General features: G+C 42.6%; 1 protein-coding gene across 2 annotated transcripts; it reads left to right on the top strand.

Annotated features, from left to right (window-relative positions):
- Nucleotides 1-134: 134 nt before the first annotated feature.
- stil (STIL centriolar assembly protein) lies at nt 135-9,407 on the top strand. 2 transcript variants are annotated; one of them, XM_029148488.3, is made up of 16 exons: nt 135-499; nt 932-994; nt 1,248-1,363; nt 1,521-1,702; nt 1,773-2,020; nt 2,099-2,182; nt 2,585-2,671; nt 2,912-3,065; nt 4,559-4,656; nt 4,854-4,959; nt 5,515-6,291; nt 6,373-6,469; nt 6,565-6,754; nt 7,479-7,569; nt 7,724-7,974; nt 8,193-9,407. In XM_029148488.3, the coding sequence occupies exons 1-16, from the start codon at nt 420-422 to the stop codon at nt 8,755-8,757; spliced, it is 3,189 nt and encodes a 1,062-aa protein (XP_029004321.1). In that variant the 5' UTR covers nt 135-419; the 3' UTR covers nt 8,758-9,407. The 2 variants fall into 2 exon arrangements, with proteins under 2 accessions (XP_029004321.1, XP_029004320.1); XM_029148487.3 differs by having other exon boundaries at nt 896-994; nt 8,193-9,406.
- The last annotated feature ends 2,760 nt before the right edge of the window (nt 9,408-12,167 follow it).

Below are 12,167 nucleotides of genomic sequence, written 5' to 3'. Positions count from 1 at the left end.
TTCGTCCTGTCTACGGGCAGTAAGCGGTTCAGTCCTGTTGGTGGTGGTGTCGAGCTGTCATTGACGTAATTACCGCCTACACCCCCGGAAGAAGCGTTTCAGTTGTGACAAGCTATTGGTCAGACGTGCTGTGACGGTGTTTCCTATTGGCTGATTGACTCGCCGCGCCAGTTGAGCCTGGAAATTGCGCCATAGTTAAATTGCGAAAAACTTTGTTTTTTTTTTGCAGAGTTTGTGGTGAATGTTGACGAACGGTGGCGAGTTCGCGTCAAATACTAAATATTTAAGTAACTTTAGTTGATGTCGGATAGAGCAGGTTATGATCTTTTCGTGAAAGTAAAGTGGAAGCTAACGTAGCTAGCTAGAGCGTTTTCCGTTAACGGCACCGGGTTCGCGTTGCTCAATCGGTCACAGCTGCCATGAGCCTTCCGGTGAATCTGCAGGCTTTGCCGAGCCGTGTTCTCCACGAGGTTTTTAGTCCGGAGACTGTAAGAGGAAGGTGAGATGCTAGATAACAGGCTGCGGTGCTAGCGTCGCCTTGTGCTGTAAATAAACATCTGGCCATAAAAGTAATTGAACAAATTTACAAATTTCTGGCGTTCCGAACTTTCTCTGCCACTCGTGTGTCTGCGACTTTAGCTGCTTTACATGTGCAGGTGTTTGAAATCCTTTACTCTGTTATTGCAGCTATTAATAAATTAGCTTTTTGTAGTTACTCTTTCAGGAAAGTCAGAAACATAAGTAGCTGCGGCAATTTTGTCTTATATATATAAATGATAATCCTAACATCAAGGCTTTGCTTGTTCAGAACCTTTCTGACAGGTCCGGTTAGTTTTCTGAGGAGTTTGTTTGCTGAATGAAATCCTTCTGACCAGAAGCTTTGTTAAATCATTAGATCCTATCCCACTTCACTGAGCTTTCCCAAATCCAGATCAGCTCTGTGGGACAGCAGCCCTGCAGGAGACAGGCTGTGCCTGCACCTCTGCTCTAACAGGTAAACACAAGGTTTTTTTCTTTGGCATCAGTAGGAAGGCAGTTGATGTGTTTGGGATGCCACAAAGGTGCTTGGATAGACTTTATCTGAGGATGCTGTAGCTACTTGGTATGAAAAAGTCTTAACTTCAGTGTTTTCAGTAAAGTCATAGTGTCAAACTGTGACTGGACCATGCAGGGCAGCTAAACCATTGACTCCCGGGGAAGCAGGAGGACACACCTAAGGGGGAAATTAAGAATATTTATTTTTAAAGGAAACCTCGGTTGTTGCTGCTAGAGAAGGCCCTGCGTCTGGCCCAGCGTCACCTTCGTCACAACCACAAACCTCAGCTTTACGGTTTTTTCCTGGGATCAGTGTCTGTCGACTCAGGTGAGCTTACACTTGCATCTCACAATCAAAAAAATGTTTATTGGTTTAGACTTGAATGATGGGGTTATTTTAAGCTTAAACTACTGGACTACAACTGGAACTGAAGTCTTTGCAACTTTAAAACTGTCATCTGTCTTTTTCTACTACCGTGGACCAGATGAGGAGGGGATCACTGTAAATCTGGACCGATTTGATCCAGGTCGTAAGCAGACCTCTGGGACGGTTCCCTCTGCTATGCTTCCTGGAGATATCCTAGTTCCTTGTCTATTCACCACTCAGACTCAGGGGATGTATGATTCTGTCATCCAATCAGATGCCGAGCTCCATCACTGCTTCAAGGTAAGCTGACCCAAATGATTGTCTGCATTTTAGAACTTTTTTATCCTACATGGGCCCTTCTGTGTCTCAGGCATTACAGCAGTTTTTGAGTGGCAGACAGCCACTGGATCTCTCCCAGCTGTTAAGGTTCAAAGGTCGAGTTGTCTGCTCTCAGCTGTCTGATGGTGCAGCATTCTGCCTCAGCTGGTCAGCTGTCTGTCCCTCTGTCAGCTTGGATGTTCAGCCGGTCCGAGCCATTCCCATCATTCCCACAGCTCTGCTTAGGAGTCTGATGAACATCGACCGGCCACTGCGGCTGACATTCAGTCAGCAGAGAGGGTGAGATCATATGACCTTTACCACAGGATTTTAGGGTCCTGGTAATGGTACCTGCTCAGATTATGATTGTGTTTCCAGGTTTCTGACCATGGACCAGACCAGAAAGCTGTTCCTTTTGCTGGAGTCTGACCCCAAAGCTTCTACTCTGCCGCTGGTCGGACTGTAAGTCTGGTATTTTCTGTCGAGTCGTTAACATTCAGGAACCAAACGCACAACAAACCAGCATCGAGACAGTTGTGGTTACTGCTTCACTATATACCTGCACAAATGAATAACTGAGCTAAACATGGAAGGTTCTACATTGGATAAAAGAGCCTGATGTGCCAGATGTATTTTTACTACTGAGCCAGTCGGCTGTAATGTGGATTTCTGTTACATAATCTCTGTGTAGTGTCAGTTCTGTTTTTAATTCAGTGGCGAATGGACATTTGTTGTTGTTCTCCATATTTGAAAAATGTTGTAATGATTGAGCTTGTATTTTTGTTTTTTTCTAAATGTGCTTTTTTTATTTTGCTCCTGTTTATTTTGTAAATACAATGTTTACTGGGGTTTGAACTTTTACAGCTGGCTAAGCGGAGTCACGCACATCTACAACCCTCAGGTGTGGGCCTGGTGCCTGAGGTTCTTGTACAGCTTTTCCCTTCAGGAAAGGTAAACAGACACTGTTACAGGGTAAAATGTGATGTTCCATGGTTGTGGGCTTTCCGAAGTAGCATTGCGTAAATAGAATCTGAATCTTTTATTGTCCTCCTAGGCTTACGTCAACATGTGCTTTATGTACACATACGTGAATGAAGTTAGACCTCTCCTGTCTTCCCTTCAATAATTTAGCTGTCACCTTGTATGGAAAAACTGGTCTGTAATGTCAAATTTAAGTATCTGTTGTTACAGAGTGCTTTCTGAGAGCAACTGCTTCCTCCTCGTTGTGTTCGAGTCGACCCACAGAACTCCCCAGTTCTTTCAGTGTCGAGTACCCCAAGTTGGACCAGTGCCACAGCTGGGCTACCAGCTGCTCACTGCGTTTCAGTCTGTCACACTCTATCAGGTAACAACACTGGACACTTTTATTTTGCTATCTTTAATCCATCCATCCATCCATCCTGCCTTCGACAGCTGCCCAATCTGCTTTGCCCTGGCACGCCACGGCTCCTTCTGCGGTTGGTGGGTTCATATGAGGACGGTCCCATATCAGTCCTTTGGGATATGCCTGGCTGGGTCCCGTGGGAATGGGCATTAAAACCCAATTAGGATCTGCCTTTGGAACTAATTTGGTCCCTTTTGGGGTTTGAAGGAGTGAAAATATATGACTATAGACATGCTTAACATCAAATTAAGTTCAGGCTACAACACTACATAAATGTCTTTCACATTTATCAAACACAAAAATGTGATACAATAACCAGTTAGCTTATAGCACCACCAGCTGTATAATATAGTATTTGTGTGACCAACACAAATAAATCAAATGACAGATAAGATTCTAAGGATATGTGCCAAAGCATGCTAGCTATCACATGTGGTGACTTATGAGTCAGGGAATGCTAAGCTAATCGCTAACCTAAATAATGTAAACGTTAAAATATTGTAATATAAAGTCCATATTACCGGCGAACCAATCCCATTCCCTGTTACTCTTTATTCTGTGAAATTACTCAATCATTCTGTTACTTTGTAGCCCACACACAGCTTGTCTGAAGTGATTTATTGGTCCGCCATTTGGTCACATTTTTACATTGCGCCAAAAACAGTTATTTGGATATATTGATCATTTTTATTACTATTTGATGTGCTATAGTAGTGGGGAAGAATAGAACTCCTCATAGAACCTCATCTGACTGAATAAATTTAAATCTTGTCCTACTTCACGTCATCAAAATCGATCTTTTTACTGAGTTAATGTTCACTAATTTGATTATATTCACTTTGATTATATGGAGGTTTGGAGCTGCTGGGGCCTCTATTTACAGAGGTATTCATCCTGGATTGGATGTAGTGTTGAAAAAAGAAATTTATGTAAGGTCGCTTTTTTGTTCTTTTTCGTTTTTTTTTTTTATCAAATTAGTTTTGCGGCTTTTAAATTCATTCTGCATGATAAAAATGAACCCTGAATATTAAACTTGTCTGTATCATTAGGTTATGATAGTTATGACATAGTTTCTTAGTACTAAACAGAGCAATTTAAAATCAGAATTACTGTCTCCATTACAATTGGTAACAGTTAGATTTCAAAGAGTTGCTGGGGATGAAATGATTGAAGAAGTTTCTTGGCAGCACCTCCATGTCGATACTGACACACTCACTTACAAATAAGCGGAATTTGTAAAAATAAAAAACAGGACATGTAATTAGGACCATTGGAGAGCTGTATTGGACATATCTATCTATTTTCAATCTAATAAAACCTACAAACTACAGTACGTTTTTCTTCTTAAAATCTTAATTTGGTGAACATGGTTGTCAGCTCAGCACTGAATTTAATATCCATTAATAGATGTGGTTCCAGTTGTCCTGTGTGATAATGAGCTGTTCTGTCCGCAGGTGTCCTCAGTGGACAATCTGCTGCAGTGTGAACTGGGTTCAGATGGTCACAGCAGACAGATGGAGGTGTTTACTGCTGCTCTTTGCTCCTTCAACAGGTACTGGTGTTTATTCTTTCCCACCTGAGCAGCACTGGTCCAGGAATGACGTATAAACATAATGTGCCTCCATCTCACCAAATGTTTAACTAATTAATTCAACAGAAATTCTTGTTTTGAATTTAGACAGGAAAATGTTTGAGCTGTGACTGAATGAATGCGTAAGTCACAAGACGCTTGTTCTCTGTCCTGCACAGCCCCCCACCAGCTGCTGGCCTGTCTGTTAGTGATCAGGACTCTGGAGTCGAGGATGAGGACCTTTCTCCACGACCTTCCCCGAGACCACATGTCGCCGCTCAGCAGGTCAGTCATAGGCATTATTATTGTATTGAGAAAAGTGAATCTGCCTCCGATGTCTGATGTGTTTAAGTGGTTTAGGGACAAAGTCTCAGTTTTCTACAGGTTCTCGCCAATGAATCTGGGTCTTTATAGTCTGAGAAAAGGTCATTTAGCAACCAGTTTTTAAGATTTAAGAACAGGGATCTCATCGTCCTTAAACCGGGTACTGGTAGCTTTGACAGTGTGCGCAGGCGAGTCCTGTCCTGTTGGTCTGAAAATGGAATCTGCATCACCATAAAGTTGGTCCGCAGCAGGAAGCATGAAGTTCTCTAAAACTTCCAGTAAACGGCTGCGTTACCCTTTGACCTGAGAAAACACAGTGGACCAACCAGAGCAGATGACCTGGCACCCCCAAACCATCACTGACTGGAAACTTTACACTGGACCTTAAGCAACATGGACACTGTGCCTCTCCTCTCTTCCTCCAGACTCTAGGACCCTGATTTCCAGGAACTACAAACGATATAAAGCCACACACTCTGGTTCCATTTGATTTAACATTTGTGGGTCTCGTTTCAGACTCTTCAGCCATCTGTGCCGGAACTCTCTCTGCTCGTCGACAGCAGCTTCACCTCCAAACATCTCACCAACTCCCACATACCTCCTCCTCCTGCTGACAGGAAGCTCGCTACTGCAACTAGAAACACCTTCACCACCACAACAACTTTCTCAGCTCTGTCACATGCTTCTCCTCATCATCTCCACAGTACCCCTAATTCTAACCTGCAACAGCCCTGCACCAGCTGCTCCACCCAGGCCTATGACTGCAGCCCCATATTCCCCTCTCCAGGGTTCCATCTTGCTGATGCTCCACCTTCCAGTTTCCAATCTGTCCATGCTACACCTTCAGGCCTCAACCTGAGGGCTGCTCCTCCATTGCATCACCAAACACCACTTATTTTTTCACAAAGCCATCTAACTTCCTCTGATCAAGCTCTTTCCACTCAGGGTATTTCTACGTTCTCCCAGATCTCTGCTGATCCTCTATCCACTTGCCAACTTACTCCTTCATCTTTCAAGCACTTTACTCCCTCACTTGCCCATAAGCCTTCTGCTGCGTTCTCCACCTGCCATAGCATTCCTCCTGCATCCACACTCCTCCCACCTCCTGTTGTGGAGGGTAGTGACCCCCCCCCTCTTCAGTCTTTCAGTCCAGGAGACTCTCTGTCTCCCCTCTGTCTCCAACACCCCCCCTGTGGGAATCAGTGCTGTCATCAGGCAGGGGGAGATGCACAGCCTGACACTTACCAGCTCCTCCTCCACCAGGATCAACAGCTGCGACTCTTGCAATCTCAGGTAAGACCTGACAAACCTTTTTTCCTTTTATGTTGAAGGCGCAGAAAAACTGTAATGTCTGAGTTAACTGTATGTTTGTAGGTTCAGATGCTGCTGGAGGCTCAGAGAAAACTTCAGTCCTCCAGTCAGCAAGACACTCAGGCACCCAGGAGCATGGCCAGCATTGCTGTGGGCACAGGTGAGACTGGTTGATGTTTGAACTGGTAACGACTGTTCCCTGTCAGCGTTGAGACTATTGTACCCTTTTTTTTTTTTTTTTTTTTTTTTTTTTAGGTGCCAGCTTGTTCTGGGCACATTCAGACCAGGCTCTCCCTCATGAAGTACAGACTCCTTGTCCCTCCTCAACCCCACCTCCCCCATCTTCCTCCTCCACACATGAGCTATCCGTTAGCAATCCTGTTGCTGAAGCTGAGGATGATATCATAGGACCAGTGGATCCTTGTTCCGTCTCCAGGATGCACAGGTAATAATGGCATCATCACTTTGCAGCATCAGCATTTTAAGGATGTGTCTTAATAAGTTAGAATATCTTTAATTTATTTATAATTTGTAAATGTGCATGTGAATTTCCCACTGGGATGAATTAAGTATGTATCTATGTAGATTCATTAGAGTTATCTTAACTTTTCATTAAACTTTACTCATGACTTACAACTTTTTATTCGTTTAATGTAATACTCTAACACAGACGTTGGCCTCATCTGCACTTGGTCAAGGCTCTTTTTAAGAATAAGAATAAGAAGAATAAGAAAACCTTTAATAGTCCCGCAGTGGGGAAATTACCTCTCACAACAGCAGTACAGATGAGCAAGAATACAGGTACAGAACAGTTTGTGTTGGCACAGTACAAAGCAGTACAGTACAGTTAGAGTGAGTATGAGGTCATTGCAGGGTTATTGCACAGTAATGGGTATAAATGGGTATAAGATTTGTACCGGTAACATGTAATTTGCATGAATTACTGGATCTATGCAGCGGCATTGAGGCCTGGTCTTATAAGCCCAGGTTGCTTTGATAGCCACCATGCTACTCAGTTTCATGCTTCATCTTATTCTGTCCCATAGACTATTTTGAGAATTTGGGGTATTCATTAAATCATGATCAAAGTGAAATAAATGAAATGGTTGAAATGCCTTATTTTAAATAATAAAAAAAATTATTACAAAGTTTCTTTCTTAACTCTTCAGCATCAGCAGTCTGCAGAGTCCTGTCCTGGGAGAAAGTGTGAGCATGTACAGACCTGTAGATGAGCAGCAGAGCTTTTACCACAACCTCATGGTAAAAAAGTCCAAACAAACTTTAATGGCCTTTTTTGTCAGACCTCCTACCACAGAATAAGCCTGTATCTGTTGCATCAGGGGAAATAAAAAGATATAACTACGTTCAGTATTTGCATTGTCTGAGCTCAGGCTTTGTGTACCCTGCGTTTCAGACTCAGCTGACCAGTCGTCTCCAGGAGGAAATGGAGGACAATAAGTCAGACAGGACGAGTCTGACTGTAATTTCTGACCCGTCCCAGGCCTGTCAGATGCCCTCTGCATCCAGGAGGAAGGAATGGAGTTCTGTAGAGGACCCAGTGGTTATTGCCACCATGAGGCAGCTGCAGCAGCTCGGAGTCGATGTGGAGGAAGAAGCTTTGACAGAGTCTAACAGAAACAGGGTTCGAACTGTACAGAGCAGCAGGTAAAGAACTGAGAATTAAGTTAAACATGTCTGTCATTGTTTGTTTTTTGGGACACTTGGTTTCTTCATGAAGTGCGAATTGAATCCTCTTCATCTTTTCACCATAGGAATATCTCAAGCTCTGCTCCAATTCCAGCATATTTCAAATGTCTTGACTCATTTTGTATTTGTGATTAAAGTTTTAACTCGTCTAGTTTTTGTCTTTGTCTTTTTCTCAGCACCCTGGCGTGCGTCAACCCAGCGGCTGTTGTTTCCAGACTGAGTATTTCAGACATGATGGTCAGTTCTCGCCTACCTGGAGAAAGCGTGGATCTGAGCCTGGAGGCTAATGCCATTGCCTTGCGTTACCTGAGTGACTCTCAGCTCAGCAGATTGTCCCTGGGATGCCCCAACACCCGACCGGCCCTCTCCTTCTCAAGCGACTCCTTGCTGTCACCTTGCAATATGTCTCTGGCCACCAGGAAGTATTTGAGGAAGTATGGCCTAATTGAGGAGGAGAATGAAAATGAGCAGGAGATGGCCAAAGTTCAGGAGGCTTCTGGTCGTCAGCCACTCACTGAAACTCTAAATGTGAAGTTTCTTCCACAGAGTCATCTGATCAGAGACCTGCAGCCGAAGCTGCAGCTGTTAGTTGAAGATGCAAAAATGAACTGTGGCAAAGATAAAGAGAACAATTCCAGCAGACAGACATCTTTAGTGAAGGCGAGCAGCCGCCAGACGGAGGGATCCGTCGGTAACCTCCTCGACCTGAGCCGCCTCAGGCAGCTGCCCAAACTTTTCTGACTCTGCTTCTTGGCTGTTCCTGGGTCAGTCTTGTTCCCGATGGACAGGCTCGGGTTCTGCTTTTAATGTCTTTTTCTTTTCTTCTTTTTTCAACGCTTGGACCAACGCTTGGACCCCATCCTGAGTGGATGTCACACTCCAAACAGCTGTGACTTCATGATGCCCCACAGCACAATCTGTCACTCTTTCACCTCTAATACTACTTGACTACTTTGTGTGTAGTTTTGCATTATGTGAATTGTTTTTTCATGTGTTTTAGCTAAAATCTATTTTGCACAGATTATTTATGATTCCACAAATAAAACCCTTAATAGAATAACTTGAGTGTTTGAGAATATCTTCTGAAATGTCAGCTGTTTGGATGAAAGTGTTTCATAAAATTTTATTTTTACCTTTTTATACAAAATATTGGATAATGGCAATATTCTTTTTGTTAAGAAGTTTAATAAGGTGTAATCCTTCTGGAGCAAGAAGAACTCTGTCTGGAGTCGAAATGAAACACAAAAACATCCTACAAAAAGGAAAGATTTGATTCCACAGTTTAGGGGATCCGTGTTGTAGCAGATTCAAATTAATACTGTAGTTCGATATTAATGCAGAAACATTATTATTCCTTGAAATTGGGGCACCAGGTATGTTTTAAAGCTGAAACCACGCTTTTATTAATCTAGTCAAATGCCAGATGTCAATTTAATGAGTTAATAATTATGATCATTAACAATAACAAATTTCCTTGAACAAGTTCAGTCTCTAATGTTGTGTATTCTTGTTGCAGTTCAGTGACGTCTGCTTAAATCTGAAGAACAATGTGCACGAAACCAGATTCCTTTTAACGTTTTATTAATCTAATACTACTGGATATAGGAATAAAATGACATGGAAATACTCAAATAGACAGAACAGAAATTAGCAAACAATTAGCAAACAATCAGCATGAGATGATCAGCAATGGATGAGTGTTGGTGAATGAGGGTGTGTGTGTGTTGGAAGCTTTGTATGACAGATAATGTTAACGGCAATTAATGAACATATGTGAACACAATCACAGAAAACACAGCATTCAGCAATGAATGAATCGATGAGTGACAGGACAAGGAATGGTCAAGACCTAAGTATGTGATGGTTTTGATCAAGTGAAAAGAGTATTTGTTTCTAACTTAGGACAGAACCTAAGGACAACTAATGAATTTGGATTATTCAATTTTAGCGCACTGAGAAACATCAGACTTCTCAGAGGATCAGAGATGTTCGTCTTGCCTTAGTTTGGAGCTGTAGCCGCTGTGGAGCGTCTCCCGTTACCGGCTGGTTGAGCAGGCGTGCCCTCTCTGGTCCAGGTGCCACGGCCTCTGGGCCAGGAATCGTCGCCCGCGGTGAGGATGACGGCTCGGGGTCAGCAGAGTAACAGTCAGCCAGGCTGGACTTTCCAAGGTGTTTCAAAGTGTCAGCGCTACTTAACTAGTCCAAAAGGGAAACGGGCTGGAATCTAATTTAATTAGTTAAATCAAAATAGCGAGTCAATAAAGGTCGTTTGGTTGTAGACTCAGTTTCGTTGGAGTTTCTTGATGACTTCTAAAGTAACAAAATTGCTGGGCGTTCGTATGTCTAAGTTTCCAAAGTTCAAGAACAAAGTAGAGTAAAGAACAGTAATGCAACGCAAAAAGAAAGGTGAAACAAGTTTAACAATAGGGGGAATTCCTAAAAGAAGTAGAAGACATAGTAGAAGAACCACAAGTAGAAGCAGAAGCACAAGTAAAAGCATAAGAATACCCCTAGGGCAGTGGTCACTTTGGGGGAGAAATGGGTTCAACCAGTGGTGGAGAGTTCCACCTCTTCAGATCAGGTATCAAACTCAAAGTTCCATCACACCATAACACAATAAACATGTTATGATCACTTTGGCACTCAAATAAACAGAGAAGCCAGAATGGTTTAACACCAAAGATAAATGCATAGATTACTAAGGCTTTATACGTGGCCCTTAAATGCTGTAACAAATGAAATTTTATTCCACGATGAATGGTATTGTCACTGTGTAACACTAAGTAACACTAAAACATACACAAATAATAATTGCAAGCAACATCAATTTATACTGTAAGTGCTTTCTCTTAATATTACTAATTAAAATAATTTAACGTTGGACTTACTTAAAAAGACAACACAATAAAGAGGTTACATAAATTAGCTGGTGGACTTAGCATATATGAATGGTGTAGAGTTTGTTGTTGATGGTTTGTTAATGTGCACGATCAAAATTCTATACCATTCCATTCAATTCAATTTTATTTTTATAACGCCAAATCGCAACAAGCTTATCTCAAGGCACTTTACAAAGACCTTACACAACTAAACCCAACAAATCCCACATACAGCAAGCCTTTAATTAAACATGAACAGTGGAGTGGAAAAACTCCCTCTCTAACGAGGAAGAATCCTCCAGCAGAACCAGGCTGGATGTGGGCGGCCATCTGCCTCGACCGGTTGGGGTGAGAGGAAAGAGAGAAAGAAGAGCACAGCAACAGCAACAAGCAACAACAGAGCACAGGCAGGACAGTTGAACCAGAGACTGGATACAGGCAGGATGGTTGGATCCACAGCTGCCCATCACAGACACCAAAGTCCGATGATACCTGTAGGTGAGGACAGAGTGGGGGAGAGAGAGAGAGAAAGTGGGGGAGAAGCACAACTACTGGAGAGAAAGAGACAAGGTTAGTTAAACATAGAACAATGATGGGAGGTTATTGGACAGAAGCGGTAGAAGGAAACAGAGGAGCTCCCCGAGCAGTCTATGTCTATTGCAGCTTAACTAAGAGATGGTTTCTGTGACTAACAATCACTGCCAGTGACCTGAACCATCTCTAACTATAAGCTTTATCAAAAAGGAAGGTTTTAAGCCTGATCTTAAAGGTGGAGAGTGTGTCAGCTTCTCAAACCTGAAGAGGGAGCTGATTCTACAGGAGAGGAGCCTTGTAGCTAAAAGGAGCTTTATCATTGAGTACTTTGTTGGTGAGTAGAAGAATTTTAAATTCTATCCTACATTTTACAGGCAGCCAGTGCAGAGAAGCTAATTTAGGAGAAATGTGATCTCTCTAAGTCCTGTCAGAACTCTTGCTGCAGCATTTTGAATAAGCTGGTAGCTTTTTAAGGAGCTGTTAGGACATCCTATGAGTAAGGAGTTACAGTAGTCCAGTCTAGAAGTGACAAATGCATGGATCATGTTTGGGCTGAAGAGAATTGGACCCAGCACAGAACCCTGTGGTACTCCATAGCTAATCCTTGTGCATGTGGAGAAATTGTCATTAACACTAACAAACTGGAATCTGTTCAACAAATAGGGTTTAAACCATCCCAGTGCTGTTCCTTTAATTCCGACGCTATGTTCTAGTCTCTGTAATAGAGTGTTGTGATCA

The sequence above is a fragment of the Betta splendens genome, chromosome 4, assembly GCF_900634795.4.
Source record: "Betta splendens chromosome 4, fBetSpl5.4, whole genome shotgun sequence".
Taxonomy (NCBI): Eukaryota; Metazoa; Chordata; class Actinopteri; order Anabantiformes; family Osphronemidae; genus Betta; species Betta splendens.
This window is presented reverse-complemented; position numbering and strand designations above follow the sequence as displayed.